We start from the raw sequence: 24,802 nt of genomic DNA, 5'->3' as shown, positions 1-24,802 counted from the left end.
ATATTTTTTAAATCTTTTTTTAAAGATTTTATTTATTTATTCATGAGAGACACAGAGAGAGAGGCAGAGACACAGGTAGAGGGAGAAGCAGGCTCCATGCAGGGAGCCCAATGTGGGACTCGATCCTGCAACTCCAGGATCACGACCTAAGCTGAAGGTAGATACTCAACTGCTGAGCCACCCAGGTATCCCAACATTTTTTAGATCTTCGTGGTTATTTTTCTGTAGCGCTTACCTAAACCAACATTATTCAATACTTGGAGATATATCATGGCTGCCCAAGACTAATAAAATACATGTGTTGAATAAAACTCGGCATAAATTCTACAATATTTTAAAATAACATAAAAATTTATTAATGCCGACTGGTAATAGATACAGGGTTTCTTTTAAGATTTATTTATTTATTTATTTATTTATTTATTCATTCATTCATTCATTCATTTATTCATGAGAGACAGAGAGAAAGAGAAGGAGATAGAGGCAAAGGCAGGGAGAAGCAGGCTCCCCCTGGAGCTGGGAGCCTGACACGGGACTCAATCCCAAGATCACAGGATCACAACCTGAGGCAAAGGCAGACGCTCAACATACTGAGCCACCCAGGCACCCCCTAATACAGGGTTTCTTTTAAGGATCATAAAAACATTCTGGAAGGGCACCGGGTGGCTCTGTCAGTTGGGCATCCAATTCTTGGTTTCTGCTCAGGTCGTGCTCTCCAGGTTGTGGGATCAAGCCTTGCATTGGGCTCAGCGAGGAGTCTGCTTGGGATTCTTTCCCCTTTCTTCTCCCTCCCCCTCTGTTCCTCCTCACTCTCCCTCAGATAAATGAATAAAATCTTAAAAAAAAAAATTCTGCAATTAGTGCTAATGGTTCTAAAACCTTGTGACTATACTAAAAAGCATTGAATTTTACACTTTAAAATGGTGACTTTTTCAGTATGGGAATTTTATCTCAATTTTTCAAAAAGGAAAACATCTATAATGTTGATAGTACCCTAACAGAAAGTAATTATACCTGTGTCCTGGTTGTTGAGCAAGATTTACTACTTGAGGACAAATCTTGAAAGATGAGTTCCAGGACCATTTTTCCTGAGAACCACTATCTTGAAACATTTGAAAAATGGGTACCACCAGTTTGTCTTGATTTGCTGTTCTACTTCCATCAGTTGAGGCTGAAATAACTTCAGGTTGAAGACCATATATAGCATTTAAATTATCGGCTACCATTTTAAGTAAATGAAAACTAGCCAAAAGCTTCTCTGAGAATAACTGACCCTGTTGTTGCTGAGTCAGCAAAAGCTTTATAGTATTTGAGGTCAGCTTTACCAAATGTCCCACATCTTGTTTGTATCTCATATCCCAATACTGGATTGATAAACACTGATGAAAAAGTTGAAAGATACAAAGGACCCATGCATTTTGGCCTGTGCTCTTGTTTAAAAAAATATCTAGTTTGGGGAAAGGACATTTTATAAATTGAAGAATGTAGAAAAAATGAGTGATACAAACTACCGTGTAATTCAACATTACATTTTTTTCCATCACATTTTTTGAAATTCCTATAGTCCATGCTGCAAGGAGATTTTTCTGGACAGAATGCAGTTCTGTAATGGTTTTATCTGTTTCCTTGACATTATCTTTTGCATGTATTGTGTCAAACATAGATGCAAATTCCAGTCTTCCCTCCTTGACACTACTGAACAATGGATCATTTTTTTTATTCCAAAGTGAGAATAAGTTGTTCGGAAAGTGATTGCCTTCATTAGTTTCTTCTGCTTCAAAATCCTAAAATGTGAGTGAAAAAAATTTATACTTAATATCATGTAACACCTTACAAGTAAAATCACTGATGTCCTCAAATTTCTTTCCCTTTAACAAAACAAATGTTTCTTGGAATAAAGTCAATATGTAACTGTTCAAAGTAAATAAAACGCTGCTACTAAGTACCTGGAAATCTGCTGTTTTTTCACTTAACTTCATTGTTTCTTCTGTCTGTAAGAATCTGGGGACAGTAGAATCAGCTAAACTTTGATTTCCTTGGTGTTTTAACAGGCTAGATCTCAGGGAATCCAGTGATCGTAAGTTCAGCCCTTTGCCTTTTGGCTGTAGAAGATAAGAGATTTCTAAGAGTAAAAGTTTATCTGTAATTCCACCACAAACAATTACAAATTCTATAGACAACTGTACACAATCCAAGGACATTACTGTCAGTATGGTTTTAATCTGGAAAGACTAAGCAGCCAACTTTTACCAATGATACCAAAAAGCACTATACCTTAGACAATATCATACTTTGATATGTTTTCTCAAGCCTCTGGGTTGAATCAAGTAGAAGGGATCTCATGAGCACTGACGGAGACAGGTTATCAACAAATCGAAGGGTTGTGACCATGTATCCATCAGAAATAATGAGGTAGGGTAACCGGGAGTGTGCTTTTATGGAAAATCTCTGTCTCATGGGGTCACTATCAGAAGCTGATGAGTCTACAGAATTATTTGAATCTTGAAATGTAAACTGCTGTGGTCTAGCAAACAAACACAAAATTAAAGAATTAGTAAGAGAAAAATCTTAAAGGAAACAATCATATTATTCCAAAGAAAAGCAAAACAACAATTAAAAGCTACACAATGATAAAAAAGCCAGTTAAACACACTAACATTTAATTGCATATATCTCTAAGGAAAACACAAATGTTAAATAATATGTAGATTTATGTTTTTTAAATGCCCCCTGAATTGTGGCATTTACTCTATTTTGTTTTTAGTTTTAAACAAACTATTTCAGAAAAGAATTAAGGTAGTTCATTTTTACTATTAGAGAGTTAATAGTAAAGTTTCCTTCTTACCATATATAAATATAAGAATATAATTATGAAAAAAGAATGTAATTATGAGTTATGAATATACTTGTTATTAAGGAGGAGAAAGAAGGGGAGCCTGGGTGGCTCAGTTGGTTGAGTGTCCAACTCTTGATTTCAGCTCAGGTCATGATCTCAGGGTTGTGGGGCTGAGCCCTGAGTCGGGCTCTGCACTAGGCTTGGAATTTGCTTAAGATTCTCTGTCCCTTGGACAGCCCGGGTGGCTTAGAGGTTTAGTGCCGCCTTCAGCCCGGGGTGTGATCCTGGAGACCCAGGATCGAGTCCCAAGTCGGGCTTCCTGCATGGAGCCTGTTTCTCTCTCTGCCTGTGACTCTGCCACACTTTCTCTCTCTCTCTCTCTCTCGAATAAAAAAATAAAATCTTAAAAATAAAAAATGTCTTTCCCTCTCCCTCTGCCCCTCTCTCTCTTACAAAAAAGGAGGGGGAGAAAAAAACTGAGAAAGACATTTGGAAAAGATGGTAGTGACTAACTTTTTATCAGTTTTAGATTAAATTTGACGAGTTTCCATATAAATGTACTTATTTACTGTTATGTTGGTATACCTGATTAGGATTACTCAATATCGCTGCTTATTAACTTTGGGGCTTTATAAAGAGATCAAATAATCAATAATATATTATAATCTCTTTCTGGTTAGGAAATTATTCAAATACAGGTTTTATTGGCCAAATAGTCAACAACAGGAGACTAGTTAAATATAGGACATACACACCACAAGGAATCTATAGAACATTAAAAAATTACTTCATGGAAAGATGTATAATATAAACTGTTTAATCAAAAAAGCAAAACAGTAAACAGCATATATCATAGAATTCATTTTGTTTTAAAAAAGAAACTAATATTATTATTATAAAGTCATACATACTTTTTTTAATTTGTAGGACAATACACTAAAACATTAATAATTGTTATTTGGGAGAAATAGGATTACAAGAGTATTTCATTTTCTTTTTTTTGTTTGTTTGTTTGTTTTGGAGTATTTCATTTTCTACACTAGTTTTACAGCATTTGATTTCTAAGTTTCTTTTTTTAAATAATAAAGATGTATTTCTTTTATAATCAGAAAAAGTAATCCAATTTAAAAGGTCCTAAATTAATTCTTTTTTTAATATTTTATTTATTTATTCATGAGAGACACAGAGAGGCAGAGACAGGCAGAGGGAGAAGCAGGCTCCATGTAGGGAGCCAGACGTGGGACTCGATCCCAGGTCTCCAGGATCACGCCCAAGGCTGAAGGCGGCGCTAAGCCCTTGAGCCACCCGGGATGCCCCCTAAATTAATTCTAAAAAATATGAGGCAATTCAAGTCAATTATGAATTGGACCTTAAAAAATAAGGAAAAATACTTTCACTGCAGGAAGAGACAAACTGTTCAACTAGAATTTTCTAATACTAAAAATTAAGCATCATTTTTTGCTAAATATAATCAAGGACACACCTGTCCTCAATTTCCTTTCTTTGAGGCAATGGCAATGGATTGATTTCAAAGGACTTTTCCAATTTTTTTGTTTTGTCAATACCTGTGTATACATGTCAGGTCATATCTAATATCAACATCAATAACAACAAATATTTACTGAACACCTACTTTATGTCAGAACTGTGCAAAAAAAAAAAAAAAAAAGAACTGTGCTAAGCAGTTTATTACTAATTATTTTTTTACTTCATTCTCTCAACCCTAAGAAATAGAGTAATTTACACTTCACAGTAAAAAAAAAAAAAAAAAAAAGACTTAAAGTATAACTTACCTAAAGTCACACAATTAATAAGTAGAAGAACCAAGATTTTTTTTTTAAGAACCAAGATTTAAATTTTTTTTTTTTTAGATTTTATTTATTTATTCATGAAAGACACAGAGGAGAGAGGGGCAGAGATACAGGCAGAGGAAGAAGCAGGCTCCATGCAGGGAGCCCGATGTGGGACTCGATCCGGGGTCTCCAGGATCACACCCCAGGCCGCAGGCGGCGTTAAACCGCTGCGCCACTGGGGCTGCCAAGATTTAAATTTTGGTATGACTCCAAACCCAGCTGCTAACCCACCCCACAATTAAAAATTAACATATGGCTAAATTCTAAAGTCTTCTATTCTTTTCCCACAGTTTTTTCCTTCTTTCCTTTTGAGGAAAAAAAACAGATAAATCCATGTACCAACTTACGTTTGAGTTACTAATTTAACTGCTCTTCTTTTAAAACAATAAAAGATACATCACACTTCTTTGAACTTTTATATAAAAGAAAATAAATGTTTTAGTGCTACTAAATATTTAAGTAACTTATACTTACATAGCCACAATGTCAAATTTTCACCAGGATTAAGCAACAAAAAGAAATAAAGGAAAACTATAAATAAGAAACAGATATTAAGATAACAGACTCAAAGAAAGAATAAGACAATTTGAAAGACAAAATTATTTTACAAAAATACATAGTAAATACCGAAGGAGAAAACCTGAAAACAAAACAATTCAAATGTCTCACCTATATGTTATTAGTGGGTGAAAAGGAATAAATTCTGCTGGCCCAAATTCTATGGAGCAACCAAATGTAATTAATGTCACCAATTCACCTTGACAGGTCAATAAAACCAGGGAGCCACGTTTTAACATACAAGCCAGAAAAAGACTATCGTGAGTCCAGCTGATATCACCTACCCAGTAGGACCTAGAAAAAGCAAGACAGTATATTTAGAGGACTCTACAATGTCTTTCATGATTTAAAATGGCCTAGCAGGGGTGAAACACTCCAAAAATAAGGGGAAAAGAATGAATAGTAGGCAATTATCACATACATTTTGGGTAATTTTACTTCCCAGAAAGAAGGTAAGAAAAAAATGCTTGCTCATAAATATGTATTCCAAACAATATTCCAATCAGAAATTCACAGACAGGTAAGCAAATGATAAGACGAAAATACTCTGTAGAACAGTTAAGTTTTTCAGTCAGTCACATTTTAATTAGAACAACTTTAATCATATTGGTGCCTACAACTAAATCTACTGATGAATTTAAAAGTCAATACCATGCCTGTCCTCTCTGCAGCTTGCCAGAGGTCCATGCAGCAGCACACTCTCTTCCCTAAAGCTATCTTTACCACTCCGTAACTATCTGGTAATATGAATATCTTATGGAGACAGAAAGTAGCTCCTCATGTAAATAATGACACTCTAAGTCAAGCAGCCTACTGCACTGAGACCAGTAATATTTTTTACTTATTTATTTTATTGAAGTACAATAGAGACATGATGTTACATTAATTTCAGATGTAAGAATAAATAATACCTTTAGAAAGGAACTTTTGGGGAGGAAAAGAAAATGAAGGGGAAGGCTAGATAGGCCTGAAAACTGGGAATTCAGAGATTCAGAAAAGGAAATTAAGAAGTCTAAGAGGAAATCTTCCTACTCTATAATCCCAAGTAGATCCTGGTGGTGCCATCCAAAATCATGACTTACGTTGTTATTAACCCATACGCAGAGCATGGCAATTTTGTTTAAAAGCTAACACCTCAGCCTCCCTGAGCATATAATGGTTTTCCCAGTCCAGGATGTCTTCATTTTGGTCTCTAATGAAACTCAATACTTTCCTACCAATTGTGATTCTACTCTTCCTGAGACAATGCAAGAAAAAATAAAAGAAAAAAAGAAAATATGTTCATGTATCTTCCACCCTACCAAGACCCTTTTTTTCTTTAAAAAAAAAAAAAAAAAAAGATTTATTTATTCATGAGAGACACAGGCAGAGGGAGAAGCAGGCTCCATGCAGGGAGCCTGATGCGGGACTCAATCCTGGGATCCCAGGATCACACCCCGAGCCAAAGGCAGACGCTCAACCACTGAGCCACCCAGGCGTCCCCCAAGACCCTTTCTGAAAGTGAGATTTTCCTTACATGAAGCAATTTTTAGAATCTATTAATCAGGGCAGCCCGGGTGGCCCAGCAGTTTAGCGCTGCCACCTTCAGCCCAGGGCATGATCCTGGTGATCAAGTCCCATGTCTGGCTCTCTGCGTGGAGCCTGCTTCTCCCTCTGCCTGTGTCTCTGCCTCTCTCTCTGTGTCTCTCATGAATAAATAAATAAAATCTTTAAAAAAAAAAAGAATCTATCAATTACAAGTACTGAAAGTAAATTGCATTCTCTATCTAAATACTTATTTAGATATCTTTTGAATTACCAGAGCCTTAAATTTATTAAACTATCAGAAAATTGAAACACTAATAGAAACACAGGAGTTTTTACCTGATAAGTGTAGCTGGAACCACAGGATTCTTATTACTACATCCTCTCAGGCTACCACAGAGAGTAACAAAATTCAGTGTGTTTATGAACAATACCTGAGTTGCCTAGAAAGGAGGGAAAAAAAACCAACAAAACCATTAAATTATTTTGCTTTAATCATTATTTTTGATTCTAGAGACCCAGAGACCTATTATCATATCAATAAACTCTCTTGGAAGTCTTTCCCAACTGGCAAAACAGTACTGAAAACTGTAACTCCTCACTCTTATACTCTATTTTAAGGACATCAGTTACCACTTTGTACTTTTTTCTTCCTTTTTACTATTCTCTTTTCACTTCTGAAGGCCAAGTTTTGAAATTACAGCAGCCAGTTTATTTTTTTTTTTTTTTTTTTTTTTTCAGCAGCCAGTTTAAATAACTTTAACAATCTACAATACTAAATTGGATCAGAAAACACCAATTCAAAGAACAAAACATGACATTAAAAAACAAGGAACTCCAAGCTGGACTAAACTTTTTTATAAGTTACTTCCAGGACAGATTATATTTACTGACCTTTGGGTCTTTCTGATTAAGGGTTACTGCCAGGGTAACACCATCTCTTGAAAAGGCAGAAATGAGAGCACCTCTTGACTTTACTGAGGCACATTTAGGAATCAGATTGCACAGATGGCAGTTTTGTTGTGCCCAATGAACATGGTATGGCAATGACCTAAGAAAGTAATGAAATAATTGAAAATAGGAAATATGGTAACTTTTTATATATTTTTTTAAGATTTTTTATTTATTTATTCATGAGAGACACAGAGAGAGAGAGAGGCAGAGACACAGTCAGAGGGAGAAGCAGGCTCCATGCAGGGAGCCCGATGTGGGACTCGATCCTGGGATCAGGCTTTGGGCTAAAGGCGGCTTAAACTACTGAGCCACCCGGGCTGCCCATATGGTAACTTTTTTTTTTTTTTTCATATGGTAACTTTTTAAATTAATATTTAGTTCATCATAAACAAAACTTAAGGATTCAACTAAATTCCTACATGTGCACAAATATTAAGGGGCCTCTTAGCAACTCTCCAGAAGTTTCATCAAAGGCACAAGAGCAGTTGCCAGCTCAATAAGTTCAGTATCAGCATTCTGTTAGTAACGGCATGCTTCAGAGTCAACTCCAAATACATCTGCTTTGATGAAAGTTTTACAGGACACAGATTTCTACATTATTGTAAATATTTTTACAGAAATTAAAGAAATAGAGAAGAAAGGATTTTTAAAGTAGTGGCAATGTTCTGGGATGCCTGTCTGTTGCTAGAGCCTACAACTCTTGATCTTGGGGTTTTAAGTTCGAACCCCATGCTGGGCAGAGATTACTTAAAAATAAACTCTTTTAAAAAATAAAAATAGGCGCGCCTGGGTGGCTTAGTTGGTTAAGCATCCAATTCTTGATCTCAGCGCAGGTCTTGATCTTAGGGTCATTAGTTCAAACCCTCCATGCTTTGGAGCTTCCATATAAAAAAATAAAATAGTCTCAATGTTCTATATTTGATATGAGGACAGTTATACACATGTATACTTATGAAAATCCATCTCATTATACACTTAAGATTTATTCATTTTACTTTATCTAAATTATACTTTAATGAAGTACTGTTAACATAAGAAAATGAAGAAAAACAGAAAAAAACACATTTTTACTAAATCTTGCTTAGGCATTATATGCTTTTAATGTACTCTGTATATTACTGGGCTTTTTAGAATAAATAAAACTATTTTTATTTTATTTATATTAATTTTTTTAAGTAATCTCTACACCCAATGTGGAGCTCAAACTCATGACCTCAAGAGCAAGAGTGGCATACTCTTCTGAGTCAACCAGGTGCCCCTAAATAAAACTTTTTTTTTTTTCATTTATTTATTTGAGAGAGAGAGCTTGTGCATGCAGGAGCAGAGGAGGATGGGAGGGGGTGGAGGGAGAGGCAAAGGGAGAGGGAGAAGCAGACTTCCCACTGAGCAGGAAACCCAATGCAGGCTTAAATCCAGAAATCTGGGACCATGGTCTGAGCCAAAGGCAGATAACTGAGCCACCCAGGTGCCCCAATAAAACTATTTTTTTTATTTATATATATTTTTTAATTTATTTATTTATGATAGTCACAGAGAGGAGAGAGAGAGAGAGAGAGAGAGAGAGAGAGAGGAGAGGCAGAGGGAGAGGCAGGCTCCATGCACTGGGAGCCCGATGTGGGATTCGATCCCGGGTCTCCAGGATCACGCCCTGGGCCCAAGGCAGGCGCTAAACCGCTGCGCCACCGAGGGATCCCAATAAAACTATTTTTAATTAAAAAGTACTGGAGTATTTAAAAGGTACAGTATTAAATTCAAATTATGTCCCTTTTAAAATTCAATTGAATTATTTTTCAAAATAGCTACCTCTAGAATTTTAATACAAGACTTTCTTACCTTTTACATGTTCTCAATTCCAAGAAAGGACACGAAACAAAAACAAGAAAAACCTTCTAGAGTAAACATTTAAAATGAAAACTAACAGTACAACAAAAAAAAAAAAAAAGAAAACTAACAGTAGTATTTATGGGAAGAACAGCTTTGTAAAATCTCAGAAGTTCAAATTTAATTTCATTTAACTAATCCTACTATGCTCTTATGGGAGAAAAAAATATTCCTGTAAAAGGGATAAAAAATAAAGAAGAAAAAAACCTTTACCTTACCTCATAGTTGTAAATACATTTTCATGCCACCGAATTGCTAGAAATGTTAACTTCAGACATTCCCCAGAATAAAAAGTAAACGAACACAGGCAGCAGTCTCCAAATAACTGTATAGAAAAATTTAATAAACTTTAGTATATAATTCATCTGAAAATAAATCAACAAATATATAAAACATGTATTTCTCATCATAAATAAAACACATGGAAATCCTGCTTATATTTTTATTCTTAATATTAGACTAAAGAATAAGTAATTAAAAAAAAGAGTTAGTAATTTTTTCCTTATTTCATAACTATGTATTATTTAAATTAGGGCACTATCCCTGGAGGTGGAGGAAGGTAAAGGAAAATAAAATTTCAAAATGCATAGTGCATTGGGTAATGAAACATTGGCCCACACACACAAACAATGCATGCAGCTATTTATAATGTTTTTTAGTTAATGAATATGTTCTTTCTTGGAAATTAAATAGCTTATTTAATATTACCAATTCTAGCTTTTTAAATTATAAAGCTAGTTTTATTTTAAAACTAAAGATAAGTACAGAATCAGACCTATAAAATACAAAGAACTGCTGGTTGTCAGAGGAGATGGGAGAGGGGGTTGGACAAAATGAGTGGGAGATACAGGCTTCTAGTTATGTAACAAGTCATGGGAATAAAAGGTACAGCAGAGGATATATAATCAATATACTGTAATATATAGTACTGTGTATTACAGTACTGTAATAGTTTCGCATGGTGACTATACTTGTGGCAAGCACAGCATAACATAAAGAATTGTTGAACTGCCATGTTGTATATCTGTAACTAACACTGTGTGTCAAATATACTCAAATATAAAAAGAAATAAAAAGAAATAAATTTTAAAAACTAGGGAAAAAGAAAACTCAACTTAAGCCATTGTTTTTGTCCAATTAACATACAATGCTATATTAGTTCCCCTCTCATAACCACTAGTTTGTTGTCTTTATTTAAGCATCTGTTTATTTTGTTATTGTTGTTTGCTCATCCTGATTTTTAGATTCAACACGTAAGTGAAGTCATGGTATTTGTCTTTCTCTGACTGACTTCTTTCACTAAACATTATACCCTCGAGGTCTGTCCTGTTGTCACAACGGGCAAGATCTTATTCTTTTTTATCACTGAGTAATATTCCATTTTATGTATATACCACATCTTCTCTATCCATTCACCTGTTGATGGGACACTGGGTTGCTTCCATAGTTTGGCTATTGTAAATAATGCTGCAGTAAGCATAGAGGTGCATATGTCTTTTCAAATTAGTGTTTTTATTTTCTTTGGGTAAATAGCCAGTGGTAGAATTAGTGGATCATATGGTATTTCTTTTTTTTTTTTTTTTTGATCATATGGTATTTCTATTTTTAATTTTTTGAGGAAATCCCATACTATTTTCTGCAGTGGCTGCACCAATTTATATTCTCACCAACAATGCACAAGAGTTCCTTTTTCTCCACATCCTTGCCAAACACTCTTATTTCTGGTCTTTTTGATACTGGTCATTCTGACAGATGTAAGGTGAAATACCTGTGTAGTTCTGGTTTGCACTTCCCTGATGATTAGTGATGTTGAGCATCTTTTCATATAACTGAGATCATCTGTATGTCTTCTGTAGAGAAAATGCTATTCAGGTCTTCCGCCCATTTTTTAATTGGATTATTTGTGGGGTTTTGGTGTTGAGTTATGTAAGTTCTTTGTGTACTCTGGATATCAACCTCTTAACAGAAATATTTGCAAATATCTTCTCCCATTCATCAGACTGCCTCTGTGTTTTGTTGATAGTTTCCTCCTTCCCTGTGCAAAAACTTTTTTATTTTTGTGTTCTCCCGAAGTTTAATTTTGCTTTTGTTTCCTTCACCAGAGGAGATATTTAAGAAAATGTTTCTACAGCCAATGTCAAAGAAATTACTGCCTATGCTTTCTTCTAGGAATTTTATGGTTTCAGGTCTCACGTTTAGGTCTTTAATCCATTTTGAGTTTATTTTTTTGTGGTGTAAGAAAATGGTCCAGTTTTCTCAACACCATTTGTTGAAGAGACTTTTTCCCACTATATATTGTTGCCTCCTTTATCATAGACTGACTGATCATGTATGCATGGCTTTATTTCTGGGCTCGCTATTCTGTTCCATTGAGCTATGGTATTTGTGCCAGTACCATACTATTTTGATTACCTCCATGTTTGTTCTTCTTTTCCAAGATTGCTTTGGCTACTTGGGGCCTTTTGTGGTTCTATACAAATTGTGGGGTTACTTGTTCTAGTTTTTTGAAAAATATTGACATTCTGATAGAGATTGCATTAAATCTTTAGATGGTTTTGGGTACTAAAGACATTCTAACAATATTGGTTCTTCCAATCCATCAACATGGAATATCTTTCCATTTGTTTGTGACATCTTTAATTTCTTTAATCAGTATTTTATAGCTTTTGGAGTACAGATCTTTCAACTCCTTGGTTAAATTTATTCCTAGGTGTTTTATTCTTTTTAATGCAATTATAAATGAAATTGTTCTCCTAATTTCTCTTTCTCCTACATCATTACTAGTGTAGAGAAAGAGATTTCTGTATATTCATCTTGTATCTTATGACATAACTGAATTCATTTGTTGGTTCTAGTAGGTATTTTTTGGTGGAGCTCAAGCCATTTTTGATAAACATTTTTAAAAATACAACCAAGAAATATAAAAATATTTTTCCACAATTTTACAATTACTCTGTCAATTAATGAAGACTAAAGACATATAGTAATACATTACACACTCTCTTCAATTGCTTCATAAATAATGCCTGTTCTTAAAGTCTGAGATCTCAACTTCTATAACACCATGTCTGATTTGGATTTTACCTCATTTTTTATAAAAACAGCATGTACTACAGTTTCTTTATCTTCTTTAGAAGGCAAATGAACTGCTTCATCAGGTATGATCTGGGACCACTGGCCTACCAATGAAGGACTTTTAGAAGATAAGATAGTCTTGAATTCCAAATATTCCCAAAGAAATATGCATCCAGAAGGAGTTATAAGCAAAACTCTTTTCCCATTTCCAGATACATACAAGTACAGTCTCACAGAGCTTGCTTTAAAAAAAAAAGAAAGAAAGTTAAACCTCTGAAGTCTGAATCGTTCCCAGAAAGTACATAATTTATCTATTCTGACAATAAGAAACCTAATAATACTTTCATTCAGGATAAAATTAAGGCACTACTAATAAATTAAAAGTACAAATAATAGTAACATATATTATGTACTTGTAATATGATGGAACCTACTGGTAGGGACATCAGGGTGGCTCAGTTGGTTAAGCGTCTGCTTTGGCTCAAGTCATGATCCCAGGTGGGATCGAACTCCACATAGGGTTCCCTGCTCAGCAGGGAGCCTGCTTCTCCCTCTGTCCCTCCCCGCCCCACTCCACTTGTGTTCTTGCTAGTTCTGCTCTCTCTCAAATTAAAAAAAAAAAAGAAGAACCCATTCTTATCAGGTATTTTAGGCAAGACTTTTCTTTAAGATGAATCCAAGTATCACAAATAAATACCACCAAAAAGGGATGCCTGGGTGGCTCATTGGCTGAATGTCTGCCTTCAGCTCAGGGTGTGATCCCAGAATCCCGAGATCAAATCTGACATGGGGCTCCTTGCGGGGAGCTTGCTTCTCCCTCTGCCTATGTCTCTGCTTCTCTCTGTATCTCTCATGAATAAATAAATAAAATCTTTAAAAAAATCCATACATATATAAGAAAATATATATACGTATATATTCTATATTAATACAAATATATGTATGCACACATACAGAGATACACTTTTAAAATAGTAACAAGAAAACGTTTCATCTTCTTTTCCTATTTATTAAGTAAACCAATTTAAGCAAATAAAAAACTCCCACCTACTGCAGCTTGAATCATTTTCTTAGGTTTCTCAGTTGCCGGTATAGTTTTCAAGCAATCTTGATCTTTGTTCCAAAGAAAAAGTTCCCCTGTGGTGAGTACCCCAGCCAGCCACACATCTGTTTCCAAAAAGGAAATACAGTACTTACAACCTAATATTTCCCTTAATATTACCCCAAGTTATGAACAAACACAATTAATCTAGCCCTTTGAAAATATCAGTACTACTTAACCATTACTGGATGTTGTTAGGACAATAACGTCCTTCAGCAAAGGCTGCAGACTAGGAATTTTCTTCTTTGTTCTTCCTGATAGCAAATTAATTTCATTTATGAATTTATCATCCAAGAGAAAAACAGCTTCATCTTCCTAAGAGGAGAAACATGTGAGACTTAAGAGGTACCAGAAGTTAATTCAACCTCTAACCTAAATAAATTATCCCAGAAAGGAAAATAAAGTGACGTGCCAGAAAGATTATACACTTATAACAAAAATAATAAAATAAACAGTAAGGCTAATTAGGTAACTGGAGATTTCTTCATTCTATCTTAAAATACTTCTTATTAGAATTACTAGGTAGGATAACCTAATGGTTGCATCCAGACCTTTTTGATCTTTAAAATTATAGGAATGTCTTCCAATTCTGCTAGTCAAACTGAGTTATGCATGGTTTAATTTCATCAATTTGAACAGTAGTATGGACAAGTTTTTAAATTATTTACCTAGATTAAAACAGATATGGCTTCTGAAATTTATAAACCACAGACTCTGGTCATTTTTTATTATCTAGAAAAAGTATGGTCTTTTGGGGTACCTGGATGGCTCAGTCAGTTAAGCATCTGCCTTTGGCTCAGTCACGATTTCAGGATCCTAGGATAGATGCCCCTGCTCAGTGAGGAGCCTCCTTCTCCTCCTTCTCCCTCTGCCTTTCCCCCTACTTGTGCTCTCTCTCTCTCTCTCTCTATCAAATAAATAAAATCTTTAAAAAAAAAAAGTATACTGTTTTGAATGAACCTTGTTTACATATATTCTAGGGCACTGGTTTTGAAAATACCATCCAGCCAACAGTATCAGCAATACCTTTGACACTGTCAGAACTGCACACTATCCACCTCAGTTAGTTCCCTACTCAGGCAGGAACTCCAGGAGTGGGGCCCAACAGTTGTTTTAAAAAGATCATCAGGTAAAGGGGCACCTGAGTGGCTCAGTCAGTTAAATATCTGACTCTTGATCTCAGCTCAGGGTTGTGAGTTCAAGCTCAGAGTTGGGCATCACCAGATGATTCTTAACCACTGCAAAGCTCAAGTGAGATGCTGTTCTAGAGGAAGTTAACAATATAATTTGTCATAGGAAATGGCACTAAATACCACATTTTTAAATTTTCGTATTTACTACATATCCTAAGAGGATTTTATAGGTTTGCCAACTTTCCCTAAGGTGAGGAATCTATTCCATATACTGTGACTAGTGTTCCTGGATAGCTGGTATATTCTGGGCCATCTTTATTCTAGTTCTAAAGGGCACTTTTATTGAAAACTCATGAAAATCACAATGGCAGGAAACACTCCAATAACGGTTCCAGTAAGGAAAGGTTCAGAAGAAGGGAATTAAATATTCCCTTTCAGCTACACAAAAGTAAAAAGCTTTTGCACCATGCAGGAAGAAACAACCAACAAAACAAAAAAGCAGTATGCTGAATGGGAGAAGACATTTGCAAATCATGTATCTGACAAGAGGTTAAAATTCAAAGTACACAAAAAAATTATATAACTCAACACCAAAAAACCCCAAATAATCCAATTTAAAAGTGTACAGTGGACCTGAATAGGCATTTTTCTATAAAAGACATACACAGATGGCAAACAGACACATGAAAAAAATGTTCAACATCACTAATCATCAGGGAAGTACAAATCAAAACCACACTGAGATATATCACTTAAAACCTCTCAGCATGACTAGAATCAAAAAAACAAGGGAGGGGGCAGCCCTGGGTGACTCAATCAGTTAAGCATCTGACACTATTTCAGCTCAGGTCCTGAGATGGAGCCCCACATTGGGCCCTGTGTTCAGCAGGAAGTCTGCTTGAGATTCTCTACCTCTCCCTCTGCCCCTCCCCCACTCATGCTTTTTCTCTAATAAATAAATTAAAAAAAAAAAAAAAGACAAAAGAGGACTCTGGCTGGCTCAGTCAGTGGAGCAAGTGACTCTTGCTCTTGGGTTGTGAATTCCAGCCCTCTGTTGGGTGAAGAGATTACTTACAAATAAAATATTTAAAAAAAAAAAAAAAAAGGCCAGAAATAACAAGTGTTCAGCAAGGCTGTGAAGAAAAAAGGAACTCTTGTGTATTGTTGGTAGAAATAGAAACTGGTTCAGCCACTGTGGAAAACATATAGGATTTCCTCAAAAAATTAAAGATAGAAATACCATATGATCCACTAATTCCACCACTGGCTATTTACCCAAAGAAAACAAAAACACTAATTTAAAAAGACATATGCACCTCCATGCTTATTGCAGCACTTTTTACAGTAGCCAAACTACAGAGACAACCCAGTGTCCATCAACAGGTGAATGGATAGAGAAGATATGGTATATACATAAAATGGAATATTAGTGATAAAAAGGAATAAGATCTTGCCCTTTGCAACAACATGAATGGATCTAGAGGGTATAATGCTAAGTGAAAGAAGTCAGTCAGAGAAAGACAAATACCATGACTTCACTTACACGTTGAGACTAAATTTCAAAATGAACAAACAACAATAAAATAAACAGACTCATAAATACAGAGAATAAAGTGGAGGTTTATCACAGAATATGTTGTATACTGGAAATTAATAACATTGTATGTTAATTATATTTAAATTAAAATTTTTTATTAAAAAACTCCCTTTGAGGGGCACTGCCAGGTGGTGGTTAAGCACCAGACTTCAACTCAGGTCATGATCTTGGGATCCTGGCATGGGGCCCCATCTTGGGATCGATACACAGCAGGGAGTTTGCTTTTCCCTCTCCCTTTGTTCCTCACCCTGCTCATGTTCTTTCTTTCTCTCTCTCAAATAAATAAATAAAATCTTAAAAAAAAAAAAAAAACCTCACTTTGATATAAGCCATCTCAATCTTGAACCTAATGTGATAAAAAAAAATTTTGAAAGTAAAATATTTCTTCTAGACAGACCATTTAACTTTCTGGAGAAGCTAACTTGCTCACCTTAAAAAAATAAAAAACACAAAAATTCTTGCTCTATGAGCACATGATCCTTCTAAAGACGATGGGTTTATTTTTTAAGACCATAGAACATCCTATCTTAGAGCCAAAGTATACATTTAACACATTATTACAGCTGGTATTGTATGAAGATAGAAGAACCTACCTGTCCTAACCAGGAGACTCGTGGCCAGGGCTTTTTCTGTTTGATACTTGTTGATGTCAAAACTTCTAATCGTATCTCCATGCTTGTTAAGTTAACAACAGTCCACAAGATGCTGTAAAAAAATAAATAAATAAATAAATAATAATAATAATAATAAATAGCCCATAAGATTTACTGAGGATTTGAATTTAGAATTTTCACAAAGTAAATCACTTTTTTCATCAAATTAACTCTCTTTTTAAAGTAAGATATTGAGAATGTATTTCATATTTCATCTTATATTTCGAATAGTCAGACAAAATGTATTTGCTTTTTTCACAAGTTTTTTCTCAGACTATGAAGATAAAAATAAACTAGGAAAAGATCTTGACAATAAAATTTCTATGTGATATGTTTTTCTCAGTGTTCTAGGTATTTCCCAAAGACGCCCATAACAGTATCTCCCATCCCACATGCTCTTCTTATACTGTGACTTTGACACTTCTCTCATTGAGAGCTCTGGTTCATGCCTCATCTCTTAAAATTGGATGAGATTTTTTTTACTATTTTGACAAAGAGTAAAATGGACGGGATGTTATACATTTCCCAAGGCTCCATCATAAAGAGCAATTACAGCTTCTACTTTACTCTCTGAAGTAATCACTCTTGAAGCTTTTAATCACCACAGAAGCAGTCAAACCACCCCGAGCCATCAAGCTATAAGAGAGTTCAAACTAGCCCAAATAAAGATGAAGCCCAGAAATGAAGTGAAGATGCCTGGCAAGTACCATGATAGATGTGGGGATAGTTGCAGTGGAAGCCAAGAAGAGTTTGCTGGAGCCAAGGAGGTGAGGAAAGCATAATCTTGGGATAGGGAGAATCCTGGGAGGATGTTCACATGGTGTGACTGCCTGGCACAGGGTGCTGTGCTCAAACAGAAAACACAGAAGTCATTCTAAAAAGGATCCCACTGACCAAGGTGAAAATTGAGGATCAAAACAAATTATAGCAATGGATTTTAAATCATGAGGGGTGCCTGGCTGGCTCAGTCAGTAGAGCCTGCAACTCTTCACCTCAGGGTTGTAAATTTGAGCCCCATGTTGGGTGTAAAGATTACTCAAGAGTTTTTTAAAAATAATCTTTTTAAAAATATTTTTTATTTATTTATTTTTAAGATTTTATTTATTCATCAGAGACAGAGACAGAGAGGCAGAGACATACACAGAGGGAGAAGCAGGCTCCCTGCAGGGAGCCCGATGCGGGACTCAATCCCAGGATCCTGGGATCATGTCCTGAGCCTAAGGCAGACACTCAAACCACTGAGCCACTCAGGCGCCTGTTATTTATTTATTTGAGAGAGCGAGCATGCACAAGCATGAGTGGTGAGTGGGAGAAGGGCAAAGGAAGAGGAAGAGGAAGAGGAAGAGGAAAAAGCAGACTCCGCACTGGGCAGGAAGCTCAATGTGGGACTTGATTCCAGGACCCCAAGATCACAACCTGAGCCAAAAGCAGACACAACCTACTGAGCCACCCAGGCACCTCTGGAATATTCTTAAAAAGATGAAAAATGTAAAACTGAACCTTAATCTGTGTCTGACTCTAAATACCAACTGACAAGAAATAAAGAAAATGAAGGAACATATTAAATACACCAGAATAAAATTAACTAAATTCAGAATGTAACAAATGCTATAGGATAAATGATGCAGTTTCTTCAACAAATAAATGGTATTTTAAAGGGGAGAGGGAGAAGGACACCTGGGTGGCTCAGTCAGTTAAGCGTCTCACTCCTGATTTTTAGTTCAGGTTATGATCTCAGAGTTCTGAGACCAAGCAAGCCCTGAGTTGGGCTCCACACTCAGTGGGAGTCTGCTTGAGATTCTTTCTCTCTGCCCCTCTCCCAAATCGCATGTGCTCTCGCTAAAATAAATGAATTAATTAATTAATTTTTAGAAAGATTTTTAAAGGGGGTGAGGTAGAGAAGTTGCCAAATTGCTATATATCTATTATATAAATATATATATACACATATATAAAATTGGGGGGGAATGTTAAGAGAACATAATAACCAAATGCAATATGTGAAGATCTTTTTTGGATTATAATTTAAACAAATCAGTTAGAAATAGATATTCAACAGTTGCCAAAAAGAACAGGAAGATCTCTATAAACTTGGATTTCTAAAATATGTTAATTGAAAAAAGCAAAGTACAGAAGAGTATACATAGGGGCATCTGCCTGGCTCAGTTTTTTTTTTTTTTTTTAATTTTTATTTATTTATGATAGTCACAGAGAGAGAGAGAGAGAGAGAGGCGCAGAGACACAGGCAGAGGGAGAAGCAGGCTCCATTCACCGGGAGCCCGATGTGGGATTCGATCCCGGGTCTCCAGGATCGCGCCCTGGGCCAAAGGCAGGCGCCAAACCGCTGCGCCACCCAGGGATCCCTGCCTGGCTCAGTTGACAGAGCAAGTGACTCTTGATCTTATTGTTCAAGCCCTGCACTGGGTGCTGGGTGTGGAGCCTACTTTAAAAAAAGAATGTACCTAGTATGCTACTTCATGTGTAAGGAGACGGAAATAACATATGCATCATTTAATTTTGCAAAAAGAAACAGAAAAATAAAACAAACTAACAAAATAGGTTAACTACCACAGTGCTGGGGAAAGAAGGGCTAGAAAACAAAGTGGATAGGCTAGGGAGAGAGGGATACCTAATATACCTTTCACCATATATTTCTGAGTTTTGGAATTACATTAATAAAAACAAGAATGGGGGATGCCTGGGTGGCTCAGCAGTTGAGCATCTGCCTTTGGCTCCGGGCGTGATCCCTGTCCCAGGATCGAGTCCCCACATTGGGCTCCCTGCAGGGAGCCTGCTTCTCCCTCTGTCTATGTCTCTGCCTCTCTCTGTGTCTCTCATGAATAAATAAATAAAATATTTTAAATAAATAAATAATAAAACAAGAATGGAAAGGGGACAGAAAACTTAAAAAGAGAAGCAAATCCGACTGTATTTCAAATGAGTAAAATAACCACAATGAAGAGAAAAATAATTCAGGTAACTTTTAAATACAGTATTTTAACTATATGCCCTCAAACTGAAGATAAAAAGGACTACAAACAAATCTCAAATTCTTCTTAGTAGGTTTGTTTTCCCTAGGGGTATGAATATAGAAATTATGATGCTATTTTTTGTGAACTGTAGGACTGAGCAAATGAACATATACATATATATATATACACACATGTATGTACACATACATATAAACATATATAGCTGTTGATGGGAGCCAGCATTCTCATTGCAGAAGAAAGAGGAAATAGTTATAAAATGGGGAAAGGTAAAGAAGAGCCCTAAGGGGCTGGATAAGAACTGGAGATATCAGTATAAAAACTCATGATTTCTAGCTCCGTCTTCTAAAAGGGCCTGCAGGAGCAATGATACTCTACTAGCAATGAGCAAACTTAGCACCCAAGATTTTGGTTGTCTTTTGTTTTGTTTTGTTTTGTTTTTAAAGATTTTACCCACCCACTCATTTGAGAGAGAGAAAGAGAAAGCCTGAGCAGGGGAGTGGGAGAAGGAGAAGCAGACTCCCCACTGAGCCCTGAACCCTGCTGTAGGGTTCAATCCCAGGACCCCGGGATTATGACTTGAGCCGAAGGCAGACACTTAACTGCTGAGCCACCCAGGCACCCCCAGATTTTCGTTTCTAAGTACCATTCCTCAGTAAGAGAAACCAGGGCTCCTTGAAAAACAGCTGATTTCAGGGCAGGGATAGCAAAGCAAACAGATGGAACTGGAACATCTTGTTCCAAAGTAAGGAAGCAAACATATGATGGGGACATGTCAAAAAGAAACAGGACCAAGGGCTGCCTGGGTGGCTCAGTCTGTTAAGGTTTCAGATCAGGTCACAGTCTCAGGGTGGTGGGATCAAGCCCCACCTCTGGCTCAGAGCTGAGGACAGAGTCCGCTTGTGAATCTTTGCCCCCTCTTCCCCTGTTCCTCCTGTGTGTGAGAGTACACGCACACGCACTCTTTCTCTCTAATAAATAAATAAAATCTTCAAAAGAAAGAAAGAAAGAAAGAAAGGGGACCAAGATTGATGGGCCAAATCTCCAGGTCAAATTTGAGACACTCTGAGCATCAAAATAAAGATGAGGGATCCCTGGGTGGCGCAGCGGTTTGGCGCCTGCCTTTGGCCCAGGGCGCGATCCTGGAGACCCAGGATCGAATCCCACGTTGGGCTCCCGGTGCATGGAGCCTGCTTCTCCCTCTGCCTGTGTCTCAGCCTCTCTCCTCTCTCTGTGTGACTATCATAAATAAATAAAAATTAAAAAAAAAAAAATAAATAAATAAATAAAGATGAGCAACAGGTTACAATCTCTTAAATGAAGAATAAATGAGGCCACACTGATTTGAAGGTAGATATGGAAAATCACTATTTTCCAACTATCATAGTAAAAACTAATTCAGGAAAGAACCATCAACCGATGCTAAACCAGGCAGAGGGAGAGGGAGGATTCTAAGATTTACATAATCTGGAGTTATTTCCCCACAATTGCAGCTGATCCTTGAACAACCCAAGTTTGAACTCTAAGGGTCAACTTATACACAGATTTTTTTCAATAAATATGGTATAGTACTGTATTTTCTCTTATTTTATTAATGCCATTTTATTTTCTCTAACTTACTACATAATACAGCATATAAAACATACAATACATAAAATATGTGTTAAATATTTATGTTATTAATAAGGCATGGTCAACTGTAGGCTACCAGTTTAGTTTTTCTGGAATCAGCAGCTTTTCAACTGCATGGGGTGGGCGTTGGCACCCCTAACCCTCACGTGCTTTAAAGGTCAATTGTACTTAATTTGCAAAAACAGAGAAAGTAACAGTGAACAGGAAAAAAATGATAGTGGAGAAAATGGATAACATCTTAACCTATAAAAGGGAGACATTATGCTTCTCTGATTGTGATAATTTGAAAAAGACATAACATTACTTATATAGTATTCCCACCAAAAAATTCAAACCTAACTCTATTCATGAGGAAATTAATTCATATTGAGGAACATGACATAAATGGGCTATTAGTCCTTAAAAATATTGACAATGGGGCACCTGAGTGGCTCAGTCAGTTAAGTGTCTGCCTTCAGCTCCGGTCATGACCCCAGGGCCCTGGGATCAAGCCCTAGTGCAGTTCTGTGTACAGTGGGGAGCCTGCTTCTCCTTCTGCCTGTGTCTCTGCCTCTCTCTCTGTCAGGAATAAATAAGTAAAATCTTAAAAAAAAAAAAAAGGAAAGAAAAGAGAAGGAAAAGGTATGGGCAAAATATAAACACGTGGGCAAACAGGGTGATAGTGTAGGGAGTTCTTTAGTATTCTTCTTGCAAATTTTCTAAAAACCTGAATTTCAGATTCAAAAAAGATGAAAATTGACTATGACAGGGTATTAAAAGACATCGAGGAATTAATGTTATTTTTGGTGGTATGTGGTAACGCTATTATAGGTTTTGGGTTTTTTTTTTTTTTTTTTTTTAAGAGTCCTTACCTTTTCTAGATACGAGAGATACACTATATACTTGAGTTTTTATGCCAGGAATTTGCTTTAAAGTGTTCCAGAAGTATGGTCATATATAAATGCCTTTCAACTAAAAGGTAAAGGATAAAAACAGCTCAAGATGTAAAGACGGAGCCCCACAGGGTTTGACGATGATGGACGGGGTCTCATCTTCCAGAACTCCACGAGATGCTCTCACCTCCTGTTTCACAGCAGAGATTCTCTCTGCCTCATAGTGCACCCGCACTCAGAACAAGAACCGCCACAGAGAATAATAAAAACCTCACGGAACAAGGGGAATCAGCGAACGGAAGAAAGAAATGAAAAATAAACTCGGGGATCCCTGGGTGGCTCCGCCGTTTAGCACCGCCTGCGGCCCAGGGCGCGACCCTGGAGACCCGGGATCGAGGCCTCGTCGGGCTCCCCGCGTGGGGCCTGCTGCTCCCTCGGCCTGGGTCTCTCTCTCTCTCTCTCTGTCTCACGAATAAATAAATAAAATCTTAAAAAGAAAAAGAAATTCAATCACACCCACAAAATACACTAGGAGGAAAACTCTGTTAGGTCTACACACACACACACGCACACACACACTCCCCAAAAAAACGACCTTTATTCAAAACTCATTAGCGAACGCGGTCCCCAGAGAGGCCCTCCGAGGCTGCCACCCCAGGCAGCCTAAGGAATCGCATCCGTCCCTCAGGGCTCAATTTGCCCTGAAGAGGGTCACACCGAAGTTTGTCCACGGCCACCTCGCGCAAGTCCCGGGGTCGCGCCCAGGGACCCCCCACCCCCCCCGGGGAACCCCCACCCTGCGGCGGAGGCTGGGGGAGGGCGGCCTTCTCCCCCCCGGGGCCCGCGCCTCCTCAGCCCGAGGATGCGACGCGGGGGAGGCGGGGGGAGGCGAAGCGCGAGGGGAGGGGAGGGCAGGGGCGGGGGGGGGACAGGACGGGGGCGGAGGGGGAGGCTGGGGAAGACGGAGCGCGAGGGCGGGGCGGCGGGGGCGGCGGGGGCGGCGGGGGGGGCAGGGGAAGGCCGAGCGCGAGAGGAGGACGGGGGGGAAGAAGGGGGGAGGGGGACACCGAGCGCGGGGGGGGGGAGCGGGGGCGGGGGCGGGGCAAGGCCGAGCGCGAGGGGAGGACGGGGGGGGCAGCGCCCCGGAGCCCGCGGAGGCCGGCGGCCGCACGGTGCGCGGGGGGGCCGGGGCGGCGGGCGGCGAGCGGCCGGGCCTGGGGCAGTTACCTCCCGGGGCCCCGCCCGTCCGTCCGAGGCGGGGAAGGCGCGGCGAGACCCAGGGCCTCACGGGCAGCGCGGCGAGGAGGCCGGAGGGCGACGGCCGAGGCGCGGCGGGCGGCCCAGACGCGAGGCTGCGCCGGGGCGACGGCGGGGGCGGGGCGGGGCGGGGCGGGCGGCTCGCGCTGCTCCTCCCTCGGGCGCGGCCTCCTCCTCGGCGCCCCGGCGCTGCGCGTCCCGCCCCTCGTTCCCGGAGCCTCCGCCCGGGCTCCCGGCCTCCCGGCCTCCAGGCTCCCCCCCCCGCCTCCGCCGCCCCGGGCTCCGCGGCTCCCGCCGGGGTGCGTCCCTCCCGCGCGCTTGCAGACGCTCGCCCCGGGGGCTCGGGGAGGCCGCTCCGTACTCGCCGCCGGACTGGCTGGCGTGGAGCGCGCTGTTTCGGCCTCGTGGCCGCGGCCCGGTCGCCCGCGAGCCGCTCTAGAGCTCTGGCCACCCTGGAAAGGCATCTTTCCCCGAAGCTTGACTCCCAGTGCCGCAGGCGGTGCCTGCTCTGTTCCCTCCTCGCCCTCCTCGTCACGGCTTGAGGTCCTGGGCTTGGTCCCGGGGATTTTGATTTCGTATTCTGCGATGTTTCTTTATTGAGCATTTACTTTATTCTCCATTTACACCATAATGACTTTCCTGAAGTTCTTACACGTTAACATTTGTGTACATCTAGGTTTAGTCTTTAATATTAAAAACAAGGAGTCAGGAACACCTAGGTGGCTTCAGTGGTTGAGCATCTGCTTTCGGCCCGGGGCGTGATCCTGGAGCACTTTTAAAAGCAAGAGAAACTGGGTTCTATCCGGGATCAATCAAATCAGAATCTTCAGTAGTGGCTCCCAAGGGCCAGTACTTTTAAATAGCTCTCCGAATAATTCTAATATG

The 24,802-nt window shown here is 38.6% G+C and overlaps 1 protein-coding gene across 32 annotated transcripts in view; it reads right to left on the bottom strand.

Annotated features, from left to right (window-relative positions):
* The window catches only part of CPLANE1 (ciliogenesis and planar polarity effector complex subunit 1), a 137,439-nt gene extending 113,423 nt beyond the window's left edge, over positions 1-24,016 (bottom strand). For 26 of the 32 annotated variants that reach the window (XR_012030245.1, XR_012030249.1, XR_012030248.1 and 23 more), the window contains exons 1-12: positions 23,888-24,015; positions 17,107-17,218; positions 13,963-14,098; positions 13,729-13,848; positions 12,691-12,923; positions 9,825-9,931; positions 7,666-7,822; positions 7,111-7,214; positions 5,359-5,541; positions 2,275-2,524; positions 1,947-2,102; positions 1,015-1,784 (exon numbers count right to left, since the gene is read on the bottom strand). Coding sequence is in view for 29 of the 32 variants with exons in the window: in XM_072824843.1 (XP_072680944.1) it covers positions 1,015-1,784; positions 1,947-2,102; positions 2,275-2,524; positions 5,359-5,541; positions 7,111-7,214; positions 7,666-7,822; positions 9,825-9,931; positions 12,691-12,923; positions 13,729-13,848; positions 13,963-14,098; positions 17,107-17,187 (2,297 nt within the window). In the remaining 3 variants the exon portion in view is untranslated. Of the gene's footprint in view, positions 1-1,014; positions 1,785-1,946; positions 2,103-2,274; positions 2,525-5,358; positions 5,542-7,110; positions 7,215-7,665; positions 7,823-9,824; positions 9,932-12,690; positions 12,924-13,728; positions 13,849-13,962; positions 14,099-17,106; positions 17,219-22,211; positions 22,347-22,639; positions 22,740-23,887 lie in introns of those variants that run through there. The other 6 variants (XM_072824866.1, XM_072824869.1, XM_072824844.1 and 3 more) reach the window with 5 other exon arrangements.
* Between the last annotated feature and the right edge of the window lie 786 nt (positions 24,017-24,802).

Source organism: Canis lupus, chromosome 4, assembly GCF_048164855.1.
Source record: "Canis lupus baileyi chromosome 4, mCanLup2.hap1, whole genome shotgun sequence".
NCBI classification, from domain to species: domain Eukaryota; kingdom Metazoa; phylum Chordata; class Mammalia; order Carnivora; family Canidae; genus Canis; species Canis lupus.
Note: the sequence above shows the minus strand (reverse complement) of the source record. Positions and strands in the feature narration are given on the sequence as shown.